This window comes from Scyliorhinus canicula, chromosome 27, assembly GCF_902713615.1.
Source record: "Scyliorhinus canicula chromosome 27, sScyCan1.1, whole genome shotgun sequence".
In the NCBI taxonomy this organism is placed as follows: domain Eukaryota; kingdom Metazoa; phylum Chordata; class Chondrichthyes; order Carcharhiniformes; family Scyliorhinidae; genus Scyliorhinus; species Scyliorhinus canicula.
The window spans coordinates 20,079,532-20,095,852 of NC_052172.1; the positions used below are offsets into that span (position 1 = coordinate 20,079,532).

The 16,321-nt window shown below is 55.2% G+C and overlaps 1 protein-coding gene across 1 annotated transcript in view; it reads right to left on the minus strand.

Annotated features, from left to right (window-relative positions):
* The window catches only part of LOC119957952 (cytochrome P450 2C42-like), a 64,175-nt gene that overhangs the window by 15,874 nt on the left and 31,980 nt on the right, over nucleotides 1-16,321 (minus strand). Inside the window, exons 4-7 of the mRNA XM_038786177.1 lie at nucleotides 7,950-8,110; nucleotides 5,024-5,200; nucleotides 4,566-4,707; nucleotides 2,189-2,376 (exon numbers count right to left, since the gene is read on the minus strand). Of these exons, the coding sequence (XP_038642105.1) occupies nucleotides 2,189-2,376; nucleotides 4,566-4,707; nucleotides 5,024-5,200; nucleotides 7,950-8,110 (668 nt within the window). The remainder of the gene's footprint in view (nucleotides 1-2,188; nucleotides 2,377-4,565; nucleotides 4,708-5,023; nucleotides 5,201-7,949; nucleotides 8,111-16,321) is intronic.

Genomic DNA, 16,321 nt, shown 5'->3' on the forward strand with positions numbered 1-16,321 from the left:
ACATTTGATTGGAATCCTGAAAACCACATTGAGTGAGTCTGGTTAATGAATGGCAGCTGGTGGAACAGACATGCAAGCTTCACTCAGTTGGTAACGGTCCTAGTTAGAAGATGATGATTCAAGTCCTATTCCAGAGTGAATTTGAGAGGACTAACGCTCTTGTGTATGATTAACAATGAAAATTTTGATCAAATAACATTGGGCGGGATTCTCTGCCTCACCGTGCCACATTTCTGCCCCGACCGGCCGGCGGGATTCTCCGTTACGCCAGTTGGTCAATGGGGGGCGCGATTCTCCGCTACCATGCCGGGTGGGAGAATCGCGGGAGGGCCGCTCTGGCACCCTCGCGATTCTCCCACGGCCCCCAAAATGGCGCAACACGCCGCTCGGAGAATCGCGGGCCGCCATTTTTCATGGCAACCCGCGATTCTCCGACCCGGATGGGCCAAGCGGCCGGCCGTTCCCGACCGGTTCACGCCGGCGGCAACCACACCCGGTCGCTGCCGGTATGAACATGGCGCCAAAAGCTGGTTTGTGGCTTGTGGGGGGCGGAGAGGGGAGTGAGCACTACGGTCGTGCTCGGGAGGGGACTGGCCCGTGATCGGGGCACCGGACCGGAGTCTCAAAGGGACGCACTCTTTCCCCTCCGCCGCCCCGCAAGATCAAACCGCCACGTCTTGCAGGTCAGCGGAGGGGAAGACGGCAACCGCGCATGCGCGGGTTGGAGCCAGCCAACCTGCACATGCGCGTCTGACGTCATTAGGCGCTGCCGGCCGCGTCATTCTCGGCGCGCCGGGCCTTGACTCCAGCGTCAAGGCCCCGCGGCAGCGATTTACGGCACGGCCCTCCTAGCCCCCCCGGAGGGGGGGGGGGAGAGAATAGGGGACGAGGAGCGGCCTCCGACGCCTCTCCGGGTTTCACAACCACGTCGGGCCTTGCGGAGAATTCCGCCCGGGGTTTCCCAATGTGGGACAGCCCCACACCATCGGGAAACCCCGGGCTCCAGCAAAACGGAGAATCACGCCCCTTATCTCTACTTATTTGGATGAGCTTTTCAATAATGATCACATGCACTATTCAAAACTTCTGCCATTCAATTAAATCATGGCTAATTCAATCCAATCCAATCCGATCGATACATCAACTCCATTTATCCCTCTTTCTTGAAAATTCAATTGATTCCGCATCCACATCTTTTAGGGGAGTAAATTCCAGATTTCCATGATCTTGTGTGCTAAAGATTGCTCCCTGATTTCAGTTGCATATGGTCTAGCTCTAACATTAAGGCTATTGCTCCTTAGTACTGGATTTCCCTAACAGAGGACATAGTGGGCTGGATTCTCCGAATTGAAGACCAAGTGCTGACGCCGGCGTGGGAACTGTGGTGTTTTACGCCTGAAAAACGGCGCAAAACCGATCTTCCGTCCGGTAGGGGGCTTGCTGGCACGCAGTGTTAAAGCCCCCGGCTTTACCTGTGGATACAGCCGGAGAATTGCGGTGGCTGCACATGCTCAAGGCGGCGGCCTGCAGCGGCTGCACCGTGCAACATGGCGCCGGCCGCGCATGGACCCAGCCTGCCAAAACCTGTCCCCCTGTAGTCAGCCTCGCCACCCCAGAAACACCCCCCCCCCCCCCTCCAGTGCCCTCAGCCCTGCTTGTGGAACGGCTCGCCTTCCACAACCCCCCCCCCCCCCCCCCCCCCCCCGGCACTGGACAGCTGCCACGCCAGGTTCACAACGCGTGTTGGGGTTGGAGCATCGGGGGAGGGCCTCAGGGTCGGTCGGTCTGACGGCGTACACCGTACTCTGCGGGTATGCTGTTTTCGAGGGGACGGAGCATTGCAAAAGCGGCGCTGGCACAAACATGGATTCTCCGGGCGATCACTGAATTCGTTTTCGGCATTGGCGACCACAGAATCCCACCCAGTTCCCCTGTATCTGTGTTATTGTATACCTCTGAATGTAAAATTTCCTCCTGGTATTCCAGGCTATATTTCTCCCTTAACAAAAACAACCATCAAGAAAAGAACTAGTTACGTGTCTCATTGTGTGTTTTGTGGGAGAATGGTGGCAAGGAATATCTATTACAATTTCCAGAATAACAATAGTCGTAGCATTCAAAAGCAATTCCATAATACAAATTGCTGTTTTGACATTATGAGGAGCTATATAAAGGTTTTGATTCCAACCTCAGGAATCAGGTATCCTCTGAATTCTACATCTTTTGTCACAGCGTGTGGAAGACCCATGGGAGCAAGGTCGATGTATCGCTGAACTTCATGTATAACGGCATCTGTATATGGCATTTTTGCTCGATCTTCAACAGTGGGTCTTCGACAGGATCCAACAACTTCATCAATCTCTCCATGAATTTTTTCTGGTAGGACAAAGAAAGACAGTTATAAATTGTGAAATATATTTCATTTACAAACATCACTGTCGTCTGTGACACTTTGCACATTGTGGCCTGTACTACTACTTCACCTGACTGCCAGTGTATTTGATGGACTTAGCCAATTACAAGATATTGGTTCAAGACTACTGGAGAGTTAGTGCTTATTTAATATATTTTCACTTAGAAACCTGCGGTAGAAATCAATGCCCATAATCCAAGATTAGGCACACAAAGTTTGGCTCTATAAAGCCTGAAGATTTTAGGATGAAGAAAAAAAATTGAAGGAGGTAAGGAATCGTATAGTTTTGGGATACTGGAAAAGTCATTTTTTAAACGAAGTGGATGATGCTTGATTTTGACCCAATGAAGGTCCAGGGAAAAACAAGATTGCAGAATGGAGGATATGCAAGTTAATGGAACAAGAAGAGGAAGTTCAGAGCCACAGTCACCACAGAGGTATTGATACACCCAACTGATTGTGATAGTGAGCAGCGGTTGAAAGCTGGAGGCGAGGGAGGAATGAGCTGCCAAGTGATCAGCTTTTTGGGAGAATAGGAATTTAGGTGTCCAGGTAAATGAACCACACAATGTTATTACGCATGTGTAGCAAGTAATTCGGAAGGTAAATAGAATGTTGTTATTTATTGCAAGGGGAATGGAATACAAAGGTGAGGAAATTTTGCCACAGTTTACAGTGCAATGGTGAAACCACACTCAAGCACTGTGTACAGTTTTGGTCTAATTTAAGACAGGATATAATTGCATTGGAAGTGCTGCAAGAAGGTTTACTCAACTGATTCTTGGGGTGGAGGGGTTATACACTGAGAAGAGATTGTACAGATTGGTCCTGTATCCATTGCAGTTTAGAAGAATGAGATGTGATTGTATTGAAACATAAAATATCCTATGGGGATTTGACAGGTTGATGCTGGAATGATGTTTCCTCTAGTGTGACACAATTTAAAAATAATGGGCGGGATTCTCTGTTTCAGAGACTATGGGCTGGATTCACCGTTTTGGAGACTAAGTGCCAATGCCAGTGTGTGAACAGTGGCGTTTTACGACAGCCAAATTGGCAGCGAACCCTTACCAATCCAGCGACTGGTGAGGGGCTAACAGCCGTACCGAGTAAAACACCCAGCCTGCACAATATAAACGGCTGGAGAATTGCCAGGTCCGAGCCTGCACATACGCACGACGATGGCCTGCAGCAGTCGCGCCGTAAAACACGGCGCGGCCGTGTGCAGACCCTACCTACCCCGTGGCCAGCCCCCACCAGGACCCCGGGACAGAACCGGTGGAGATCTACCACAGCAAAAGTAGCGCCACTCCAGAAGCAATTCATCAACCGTTCATGGGCTAGCACTGGCACCGCGTGGAACACGATCGATTCCAGTTAGAAACTATGTCGGAGTTAACACTCGAGAAGCTGCAGCCACATATTAGCACTCCGTTCCCCACACCCACACCACCGCCAACCATCCCCCCATCCCCCAAATATCCCGCCCTCCATCACCATCACTCCCATACCATCTCCCTCCACCACCAGCCCAACCCGTGACACAATCATGCGTCATGTCTTGTGTCTTGCAGGGTCCCCTGGCGATGAGGCGGATCCTTCTGGTTTCCCCTGACCCAATTACAACCCCAACCCCAAGTATATAGCAGCAAGGAAGAGGACATAGACAGCGATGCGAGCCTTCAAACTGCAGCCCGAGACACCCTGGATCACCAGTCCAGGTATGACACTGACTTCCTGACACAGCTGTCTCCAACACTCTCCACCATCCCAGAGACACTCACCTCGGTTGAGCATGTTAGTGAAGAGGCTCCTGGGTCACGATCGAGTGCGCGCTACACTTGTGCTACGGTACATCAGGTGGAGGGAGGAACCTCTGAGGAGGCGGACTGTCAGACTAGCTGTTGTCCATCTTGGTTTTGGGCTTCTGGAAAGGGCAGTCCCAGCGACAGTGGAGATGCAGTCACGGAGCCTGGGACTGCATGAGGGGTTGTCAGCTCTTCACTCCTGTCCCAGTTCTCATGCCGCTGTCCAACCCCAGGTTAAAATTAGATTCTAGATTCCGAAATGAGAATGGAACATTCTCCCAACACTATAATCCCATGTGTTGGACTGTTGAAATCCTCCAACCTCTTATAGTAATGTTGCTTACCCTGAACTTGTGGATACTTTGCCAGGATCTGGATAGCCCATTGCAGTGTCGTGCTGGTTGTTTCAGTTCCAGCAAAAAATAAGTCCATTATCGCCCACAGCAAGTTCATGTGAATGAATTCCGAATCATGCTTGTGTTCCTCCTGAAACAAATTTAATGTACTTTTAAAATATTAACGGCCTTATGTTGTGTGTAGTCACTTTCAGATTTCTTTTCAAATACAGGTTGTGCTATTAACCAATCTATATGTTACATTTTTGAGCTGTTTTTCTATTGGTGTCAACGGGACATTTGCGACACTAGTTCCCAAAATGCTGGTCTTGTTTAGCTGGTGTTAATCTTTGTGTAAACCTGTTGGATTCACCACATCAGTATCCAGCCAAACCCCTCCTTACCTTAGGGGAGCAGGTACGAAAATTGAAACTGTACGAAAGTAAAAAGAAAACTCCTTCCAGTACCTCCTCCATCTTGATGAGGAAACTGTCAATATAATCCCTGGGAAAATCTTTCTGCAAACTTTCTTTATGACTTTGAATCATTTGTTTTATAAAATTCAGCAAATCTGCTACATTTTGGAAGAGCTTTTTGTGAGGCCCAGGCAGGAAATCCATGATCGTCGGGAAGTTATTGTACATCTGCAAGGCAAACAAAATGTTTGTTAGCATTTATATTTCTGGTCATATGGTGTCATTGGACGGGATTTACCGGCTGCTCACAACGACAGAAAATTCCGGTCTCACACCGGCACACAGGAAATCCTATTGGTAACGGCAGGACTGATAGATACCGTGACAGGCTGTCTTCCCACCAAAAAACACATGGCGGGCTGGACCATAAATCACACCCATTAGATTGGTGTGGACTCAGTTATCCTAAACGGAACAGTGCATGAAACACAGTTCAATCTCCTGTTTCCGAACCAGAGGGTCCAAGAGAGTCTTTGATTCGATTCTTGGTCTGAGCTGAGCCAATAAGAGCCGGCACTAAGCTGGGAAAAGCACAGGCAGCACGGTGGTACAGTGGTTTGCCCCAGCCCCGGGTCACTGTCCATGTGGAGTTTGCACATTCTCTCCGTATCGGCATAGGTCTCACCCCCACAACCTAAAAAGATGTGCAGGGAAGGTGGATTGGCCACGCTAAATTGCCCTTTAATTGGAAAAGACAGAATTGGCTGCTCCAAATTTATTTTTATGAAGCTGGAGAAAAAGGGTCTTGTTTCTAAATAATGACAGGAAAAAACCGGGTGGGAGTAAACAAGCTTTTAAATTGCAGAACAAACATAGGGGACAGGACACAAGTCGAGCACCCAGTCAGAGAAGTGGTCATGGCATTGGACTAAAAATCCAGGTGACAATGGGCGGGATTCTACATGTCCCGACGGCGGATTGGGCATGGCGACGGTTTGAGGCCGGGTCGCGATGCTCCACCCCCTCCAAATCGGTGTCATCGGGACACGCGCTGCCACAGTCGCAATGCGGTTATTATGTCATCAGCCGGTCCAACCGCGATGCTCTGCCTGCGACGGGGTCGGGAGCCTGGCGTGCCGGCGTGTGCTCAGTGTTCAGCACCACCACTTTCGGCGGAGATCCGTATCACTGGCCAGGGGCCTTCTGCCAGGGCTGGGGGTAGTGGTGGGGGGTGGCCAGGAAGTGGCCTGTGGGTTTAGGGTGGGCGGGTATGCAGTCCAACACAGCCGGCGCCATCTTTTCCAACGGGACCGGTGCGTGTGTGGGTGTGTCGGCATGCTCAGCTGCAGCTTGTCAGCTGTGCAGATGTGCAGCACAGGACCTGCCGATTTTCCAACTGTTTTCCGCTTGTTCAATTGGTGTTGCACACGGCGCCGGTGCTAGCCCCTCACAATCGGTGAGGGATTCGCACTACGGATCATCCGTTGGCATCGGCACTTAGCCTCAGGAACGGAGAATCGAGCCCATGATGCCTCGGGTGCTATTTAATGGAAAGGAAACAGAGTCTGCCCCGGGTGATGTTCTTTTTCTGAATATTTACCCACTGAAGATATTGAAAGTTATTTATGTGTATTTAAAGTTATGGAAATTATCTGAGGCAGCAGAGTGGCACAGTGGTAAGCACTGCTGCTTCACAGCGCCAGGGGCCCGAGTTCATATCCGGCCCTGGGTGACCATTTGTGGAGTTTGCACATTCTGCGTGGGTTTTCCCGGGCGTTCCAGTTTACTCACGGAATGTGCAGGTTATGTGGATTGGCCGTGACCAATTGCCTTAGTTACTGAAGGTGAGGCGGGGTTTACAGAGATAGGGGGAAGTGAAGTGGGCCTGGGTGGGGTGCTCTTTAGGAGGGTCGGTGCAGACTCGATGGGCCGAATGGCCTTCTTATGCACTGCAGAGATTCTTATTTGACAGTGTGATCCTCATAAAGTAACCCTAATACCCTTGGCAGTAGTCTGGTTCTTCCTCTTTATAACTTCTACCTTGTGTAGACACATTTTTCAAATGTGATCAACCTGAACAAAACTAACGGAAGCCTGACAAGTCTAGATAACCTCTGTAGATAGTTAATAGAAATAGTTTGAATCTGTTACTCAACAGTTTAGGCAACACGTGAAGAGAGAAAAAAAGTTTCAGGTCTAAAACGTCGTCGGTCTGCCTGGCCTACTGCATACTTCCAACATTTTCTGCTTGTATTTCATGTTTCTAGGTAGAAAAGCTCAGGAGGACTGAGAAGGTAAATTAAATAATATTTAATTTGTAAACATAAAGTAAAAGGCCGCAACGTGGCTTCCAGCTCACACATCTCAATCGGGACGACTGGCAGTGCCAACCCCATTCCGGGTTGGATTTTAAAGGGTGAATTTACGAGCCTCGCTGGGCAGATCAGTTGATGTGTTCCTGTGGGTCTTGTGACGGGTATTATACGAGTATTCACGGTATTTTGTCTTTTTGGACATATGTTCTGTAGTGACTATGGACGGGATTTCCCAACCCTGCAGCATGTTTTCCAGCGGCGGCTCGCCAATGACCGCTGGTGGGATCTCTGGTCCACCAATAGCATTTTGCATTGTTCACCGATGAACCCGCCACGGGGAGGCTGCCATTGGCAGGAAAGGCTGGAAAATTGAGCTCTATATCTTTCTTTCTTAGTTTATTGCCTAAACCAGAAATAGATAATGAATGGTCGACCATTACTCTCAGATCCCTTTCTAAACCTTCATTTCCAAACTCAGATCATTATTTATACATTTAAATTCAAGTTGTCATTTATTTCCCAGTTAAATAATCAATTTAAATCCTTCTGCAAACCTCTAGCTGCTCCTCGCTCTGCCACTCCCATTATTTGAGCATCTTCTGCAAATGTGACAGTTTAAGCTAGTTTCAGTTACATTATGATTTTAAAAGAAAGGGAAATACCTGTATCCAGGGGCCACTTAAAACTCGCATATTTTCTGAAATCATCTCAATCAATGTGAGAAACCTTTTATCTTCATAATCAAACCGGTCTCCAAAGACTAAGGAACAGATGATATTAGATACTGCGAATCTCAGAAAAAGGTTTGGGCTAAATGGGGTATCTGATATAAATGAAAGAGAAGGTCAGTTAGAAAAGTCTAAAGTGTTACACAAGTAACAGAGGAATACATTAATATTTCATAGATATTAATATTCATAAGTATGTAAGTAAACAGTGTTTTATTCCTTGTCTCTGAATAAAGCTCGTAGCCTTACAGTTGAATTAGATGCTTTATTGTGTGAGTTTGTTCTCTCTCCAGCGTTTATACTATGTTATATCTGAGCTGCCTGTCTGTGTCCTGCTCACCAGCTGCCGCTCCTGTGAAGAGTGCTCCCTGACTTCCTGTCTGTCCATATTTATACATCTCCTGTGCTCCCCTTGGTGATTGCTCAGTTGTATTGCATTTACATTGACCCCTTGTATATACACAGGTATGCAGATCACTACAAACAGTGGCCAAAAAATTGGTTTCATTCCAGTTTCAGGGTCAAAATAGATAACTGCTCAGTTTTCACGCTGGACATCTGAGACTTGTATGAAATTGGGCCTCGGAGCTCATCACCATGTTTCTGGCGAGTTACAGTTGAGCATCAAGAGGCAAATCTTTTTGTCCCCACTTTGTGCCCGAAAACAGACACAATGAGGCCCAATTTCCTCCCAGTGACAATTGGCTTTTGGATCAGGGGAGCCATCATATACTGAATTTAAATCTGTCCTCTTTCAGTGTCCATCTACCTGCATTCCCAGTCAGGGAGGGTATCACTGGATTCAAATTAGGGTCAAGTAACTGATTTTACTTCATAATCTTCCAATGCGCACTACAGAGATCCCACCAACACCCAGCTGAGGCCAACCAAGATCAGGGGATTAAACCTGGAGCATTTCTAGTATTTGCACCTCAGTCACTCATTGTTATTAATAGTTGAGCTACCTTGGGTGGGATTCTCCGAGCCCTCGCCGGTTCAGAGAACCGGCGTTCACGACGGAAAGTCGCACGACGCCGGTCCGAAGCCGTTTTGCTATTCTCCAAACAAGGGAAAAGGCGTGGTCGCGAAAAGCACCGCGCGGCCTGGAGAATCGCCTGAGGTGGTCCGATGAGGATTCTCCAGTCTCCCAGCGATACTGCGGCCTGGGTGAGCCAAAGCCCCGAGGTCACGCCGGCGCGGTTCTAATGGGGTTTTAAAAATCATCAGCCAGTCGTGCTGCTGACAATATGGCAGTAGGAGGTAGGGGTCGGCGTCGGGGGGACCTAGGCTGTCGGGACGGGCATGGCCGTGGCTGGGAGGGGCGAGGAGGGGAGGCCCTCCAGGTTCTGGTGGGGGCGTGGGGAGGACAGCCCTGCCGACCGGGAACAGCCCGCCATGGCAGGGCAATGCCAAAGCCATGGATGCCATTACGGTAACCAGGCTGATGGGCACTGACCCCGGGCACTTGCTCAGCACAGGCCTCCCGGCCGTGCGGATGGGTGCCAGACCCCCCAGGTGGTGGCCCTCCCAGCCGGCGACATCCACCAGCGGGTAAGCCCAGGGCCACATCCACGGCATCCCCGGTGAGGGCTGCGCCATTCAACAGTGGCACTGGCAGGAGGGATGGGCAACTGGAGTCGGAACGCCGAGGGGGCGGGCGGAGGTGGGGGGCCTGCGTCGCTGGGGTGCAAACTGCCAACCAGGGCAGCCATCTAGCCCATGGCATCTGGTTGTGGAGAGGGTCATGCACCGTGGATAAACTTTTTGTCTACCCTGCACCCCCTGCAGATCATAATGTTTGGGGCACCAACCAGCGATGTTGGCCACCATGGTGGGGGCCGCTGCCCTGCATGCATCCCTGTGGCAGCGTCAGCGCAGGCGGCTCAGAGAGGCGGCGGCGGCTGCAGCAGAGCGACGGGCTGCAGAGGGGCAGGTGGCAGCCGCTCAGGCTGGAGGGGAGGAGGAGGAGGACCACGACGAGGATGAGGATACCGATGAGGAGGAGGAGGAGAGGGGGGAGGAGGAACTGGAGCCACAGTGACGGAGACGCCCGATGAGGCCTCGTGTTTACCGGCACCGCATGTCATTCGAGGACCTCCCGGACAGGGCATGCAGGCAGTGACTACGGATGAGCCGGGAAACCATCACCCATATCTGCCACCCGAAGGCACACCTGGCACCGTGTGGGACTGGGGGTGGATACCCTCTCCCGGTGGCCGTCAAGGTGACGGTGGCCCTGAACTTCAATGCGACGGGGTCGTTCCAGTCGCTGAGTGGGCATCTCCCAGGCATCAGTGCACCGATGCATCCATGCAGTGACAGGGCCTGGATGACACCACGGAGCGCTACATTCAGTTCCTTGTGGACCGTGCCCACCAGGATGCCCGGGCAGCGGGCTACACTGCTGTGGCCAGGATACCCATGGTCCGGGAGGCAATCGATGGGGTGCATGCGGCCACCAGCAGATAACAGGGCCGTGTTCATGAACAGGAAGGGGTCCTACTCCATGAACGTTCAGGTGGTCTGTGATGAGGATCCTGCATGTCTGCGCCCGTTACCCGTAAAGTGTGCATGACCTGGTGCAATCATTCATACCCGACATGTTCAAGGGTGGCTGCTGGGCGACAGGGGTTACCTGTTGCGATCATGGCTGATGACGCCTGTACAGAGGCCACAGACCGATGTGGGGAACTGATACAACGATACCCATGCAGCGACCAGGGGTGTGGTCGAGAGGTGCTTCGGGCTGCTGAAGATGCGCTTCAGGTGCCTGGACCTTTCGTCCAGTACCTGTCGGAGAGGGTCGGCTGCATCGTTGAGGTCTGCTGCATCCTCCACAATGCAGCCCAGCAGAGGGGTGATGTGCTGAGAGGGGAGGGGGGGGATCACGAGGAAGGGCATGCCTCTCCAGACGAGGAGGATGGGGAGGGGGGTGGCACTGGACAGGACATGGGGGCTGGACATGGACGGAAGGCTGCACGACGCCACCGGCAGGGCCAGCGGGCATGGGTCGTGTTGATCACCGCACGTTTCACCAACTAGGGGAGGTGGGGGTTCGCTGAGCAGGGGCACTGACACCATTGTACTGCGCCACCTCACCACCCCGACCTCCGAAAACACCCATGAGAAGCATCTCCCCCACCAGCCACCACCCTCAGCTCCCACACCCCATCCACCTGCGGCACAATGGGCTGGGCTCACACGGTTGCTTGTGGAAGCGGGTGTGGTTCATGCCATGGAGGCTGATGACAACCCGCTCTGCGATGAGCTCTGAGCTCCAAGTCGTAAGACAATGGCTGACTCATGGCCACAGTTACACCCTCCACCTGGGTGGTCCCTGTATGTGTGCTGCACACTCCATCACATGGCCTTGCTGAAGGGGGCGGGCTGGCATGGGCATCCGGGGTTGGGGGTGGGGGGCGCACATTACACCCACCGGGGCTCAGTGTTCCACCACAGTGGCACTCAGTCCCCTCCCCAGCCCCACAAGCATCGAACATAGCACAAAGGCAACTCGCATTGGTGTGACAGTGAGTTTAATTAGAAAGGTTGTATACATGTGCCCTAGCCCCTGAACTAAGCTGTGACCTCCACCTGTGCCAACTTACTAGGCATCTAACTTGCTGGCCTCACGGGACCTATCACTACGTCTCTGAGGTTCCCCAGACGGTACAGCAGCAGTGGAGCCGGACTGCTGAGACTCCTGACCTGCGACCTGGGTCCCCATTGGCGCTCGTTTCCTGAGGCGGCTCGGCCCGGATGGGCCAGGTTGCTCCTCCGGCGTCATGGATGACGTGGTGCCACCCTGTTCTCCCCACTATCCACCAGATGCACCAGATACGAAATGGGGAGTCCGAGGTGCTGCGGTGTTCCGGGACCTCCCCGACAGGAGTCACCGGCACGGGCCCTAGCACCTCCTCCTGTCTCGGGATCCCGGTGGCCCCAGGGCCTCTCCACGGGAGGGGGGTGCGAGCGCAGACAAGCCCCGAGGCACCACCAACACATGCCGCTGCCAGTCCTGGAGGCCCACTATGGTATCGACTAGGGTCTGAACGTTAGCAGCGATGGAGCTCAGGGAGTGGGCCATCACTGCCTGGGACAGCATCACCTCCCTCTGGGCCTGTGCGACGCCATCCAGCACCTGGGCTGTGGCGCGATGCTCTCAGCGATGGCCTGCTGAGACTCGGCCACACTGCAGAGCACCGCTGCAATCTCCAGCTGGCTCTGGCACATGGCTGACTGTGAGAGGGTAGCACTGTCCTGGTCCACGGATGCCGCCTGCACAGAAAGCCCCATGCCTTGCATCACCTGATCCATGTCCGACACCTTTGCCCTCACTGCCTCCACCGTGGACGCCACCCATGTGGTGTCGGCCTGGGTGGCAGCCATGACCGGCACCACTCGCTGCTCCTGGACACAGCAGGACTCCTCCACCTGTGTCTGCAGCTGCTGGAAGACGGCCGTCATCCCGTTATCTAGTCTCTGGGTGTCTGACTGCATCGGGTCTCTGGGTGGCTGTGGTAATACCAGGAACCCGGGACTCGTCTGGGCGGCAACTGGTTGCTGGGGCCGGTCTTCCCTCTGACCATCCGGCCCCACGGCTGCTCCTACCTCTACCTGTTGTACCGATACGGCTGTGTGGTGCGCCCCAGTGAGTGTCCCGGAAGCCTCATCACTAAATTGCCCAACTGAGGTGAGAGTCTCTGCAATGGAGGAGGGTGTGGGAGACAGCACTGATGAAATGTCCATGTCGTCAACAGAGCCAAAGTCCAGGATCTCCTGCGTCGACCCTTGGCCCGATGGTCCCTGTGTTGCCCCACCCCCTCTGTGTATCAGTGTTCGGTCTGTCCGTCCACTGTGTGTCCATCCTCTGTGTGTCCGTCCTCTGGGTGTCCGTCCTCTGGGTGTCCGTCCTCTGTGTGTCAGTCTTCTCTGTGTCCGTCCTCTGTGTGTCCGTCCTCTGTGTGTCCGTCCTCTGTGTGTCAGTCCTCTGTGTGTCCGTCCTCTGTGTGTCAGTCCTCTGTGTGTCCGTCCTCTGTGTGTCCGTCCCCTGTGTGTCAGTCCCCTGTGTGTCCGTCCTCTGTGTGTCCGTCCTCTGTGTGTCCGTCCCCTGTGTGTCCGTCCTCTGTGTGTCAGTCCTCTGCGTGTCCGTCCTCTGCGTGTCCATCCTCTGCGTGTCCGTCCTCTGTGTGTCCGTCCTCTCTGCGTCGGTGTCTGGTGCGTCCATCCTTTGGATGTCTGTCCTCTGTGTGTCGGTGTCCTGGGTCTCTGTGTCGGTGGCAGGGCCTGTGTGACGGCTGCCCTCCCCGCCATGGCCTGCGTCCCTGGGGGCCACAAGACCTGGCACTGGTACGTTGGAGGGCCTGGGACGACCGGCAGCTGGTCCTGTAAGACACAAGACAGCATGTATCGTTAGACAGGCGGACGGGGGTGAGGGTGTGGAGTGGGGGGCTGGGGTGAGGGGGTAGAGTGGGAGGCTGGGGTGAGGATGTGGAGTGGGGGGGCTGGGGTGAGGGTGTGGAGTGGGAGGCTGGGGTGAGGGTGTGGAGTGGGGGGGGGGCTGGGCTGAGGGTGTGGAGTGGGGAGGCTGGGGTGAGGGTGTGGAGTGGGGGGGGCTGGGCTGAGGGTGCGGAGTGGGAGGCTGAGGTGAGGGTGGGGGGCTGGGGTGAGGATGTGGAGTGGGAGGCTGGGGTGGGGGGCTGGGGTGAGGATGTGGAGTGGGAGGCTGGGGTGAGGGTGGGGGGCTGGGGTGAGGATGTGGAGTGGGGGCTGGGGTGAGGATGTGGAGTGGGAGGCTGGGGTGAGGGTGGGGGGCTGGGGTGAGGATGTGGAGTGGGAGGCTGGGGTGAGGGTGTGGAATGGGGGGCTGGGGTGAGGGTGTGGAGTGGGAGGCTGGGGTGAGAGTGTGGTTGGGGTGAGGGTGTGGAGTGGGGGGCTGGGGTGTGGGTGTGAAGTGGGAGGCTGGGGTGAGGGTGTGGAGTGGGAGGCTGGGGTGAGGGTGGGGAGGCTGGGGTGAGGGTGTGGACTGGGAGGCTGGGGTGTGGAGTGGGAGGCTGGGGTGAGGGTGTGGAGTGGGAGGCTGGGGTGAGGGTGTGGAGTGGGGGCTGGGGTGAGGGTGTGGAGTGGGGGGCTGGGGTGAGGGCATGGAGTGGGGGGCTGGGGTGTGGGTGTGAAGTGGGAGGCTGGGGTGTGGGCGTGGAGTGGGGGGCTGGGGTGAGGGGGTCGAGTGGGGGGCTGGGGTGAAGGGGTAGAGTGGGAGGCTGGGGTGTGGGCGTGGAGTGGGGGGCTGGGGTGAGGGTGTGGAGTGGGAGGCTGGGGTGAGGGGGTCGAGTGGGGGGCTGGGGTGAGTGGGTAGAGTGGGAGGCTGGGGTGTGGGCGTGGAGTGGGAGGCTGGGGTGAGGGTGTGGAGTGGGGGGCTGGGGTGAGGGCATGGAGTGGGGGGCTGGGGTGTGGGTGTGGAGTGGGAGGCTGGGGTGAGGGTGTGGAGTGGGGGGCTGGGGTGAGGGGGTAGAGTGGGAGGCTGGGGTGAGGATGTGGAGTGGGGGGACTGGGGTGTGGGCGTGGAGTGGGGGACTGGGGTGTGGGCGTGGAGTGGGGGGCTGGGGTGTGGGCGTGGAGTGGGGGACTGGGGTGTGGGTGTGGAGTGGGAGGCTGGGGTGAGGGTGTGGAGTGGGAGGCTGGGGTGTGGGCGTGGAGTGGGGGGCTGGGGTGAGGGGGTAGAGTGGGAGGCTGGGGTGAGGATGTGGAGTGGGGGGACTGGGGTGTGGGCGTGGAGTGGGGGGCTGGGGTGTGGGCGTGGAGTGGGGGACTGGGGTTTGGGTGTGGAGTGGGAGGCTGGGGTGAGGGTGTGGAGTGGGAGGCTGGGGTGAGGGTGTGGAGTGGGAGGCTGGGGTGAGGGTGTGGAGTGGGAGGCTGGGGTGTGGGCGTGGAGTGGGGGCTGGGGTGAGGGTGTGGAGTGGGGGGCTGGGGTGAGGGTGTGGTGGGGGGCTGGGCTGAGGGTGTGGAGTGGGGGCTGGGGTGAGGGGGTAGAGTGGGAGGCTGGGGTGAGGGGGTAGAGTGGGAGGCTGGGGTGTGGGTGTGGAGTGGGGGGCTGGGGTGAGGATGTGGAGTGGGAGGCTGGGGTGAGGGTGTGGAGTGGGGGACTGGGGTGAGGGTGTGGAGTGGGGGTCTGGGGTGAAGGGGTAGAGTCAGGCGGGAGAGTGTCACTGGTGGTGCGCCTCCAACCTGGCAATCGGCAACCTCCCAGTCCTCGGGTCCGCCTGCGAGGTCCAGTGCCCTCTGCTCATGGACAGTGAGAGGGTGCAGTACGGATGGACCCCCTCCGTTTTTTTCCTGCTCCCTGTGGTTGTGAGCGCTCTTCTCCTGGGGAGGAACAAACGTTAGGCGGTCCAACGCATGCAGGGCAGCTGTTGGCAATATGATGGCATACAAGGCCAAGGCGCCCGGCAATGTGGCTGGCATGGGTGGCTGCAGGCAATGTGGGTCAGGGAGGGGGTTGTGCCATCTTCCTGGGGGACGGCAAGGTTGCTGGGTACTCACCCTGGCTGCCCTCATTACGTCATGCAGCTTTTTGCGGCACTGGTCGCCAGTCGATGGGGTGTGCCCCACAGCGCTGATGGCTTGGCCCACCTCCGTCCACGTACGCCGGACGGTGCTGCATGGGATGTTGCGGCCCAGGCCGGGATACAGGACCGCCCTCCTATCCTCCACCACGGCCAGGAGTGTCGAGGTCGTGGTTCCAAAAGCTCGGGGTAGCACGGCAGGTGACGGCCATCTTGCACGAATCAGCATTGTGTGGCGCTCGCGCAATTTATGCGATGCGGCACCACGTCAATTACGCAGCCTGCGTATCCGACGCCGGTCTGCGGCCGCTCCCCCTGCGCTTCTCGCGGCGCCCGTGCTGGCCCCTTGTGCGCCGCAGGATAGCTGCTTTTAGCGGCCCGCTGACGCCGTCGTAAAAAGCTCCGCCATTTACGACGGCATCAACACTCTGCCGTTATAACGGAGAATCCCACCCCTTAGCTTTCATTTTAACCTTAGGAATGTTGGCTGACATTTGATGCCACCATCCCTTTGCGAACAGCAAGATAAATACCTATACAGACAGAGAACGGTTTTTCACAAACCAGTGTGTTATAACAGATGCCTGTAGAAAGAAAACCTCCTTAATAACTGTTGAGAATCAAATCATACAGCACATTCAGCCCATCCTGTGTGTGCTGGCTTTTGGATAAAGCTATCCAATTGGTCCTACTCTTCCACTGTTTCCCCAGGGCTGTGAAATGTTTTGCTGTTCAAATATACTG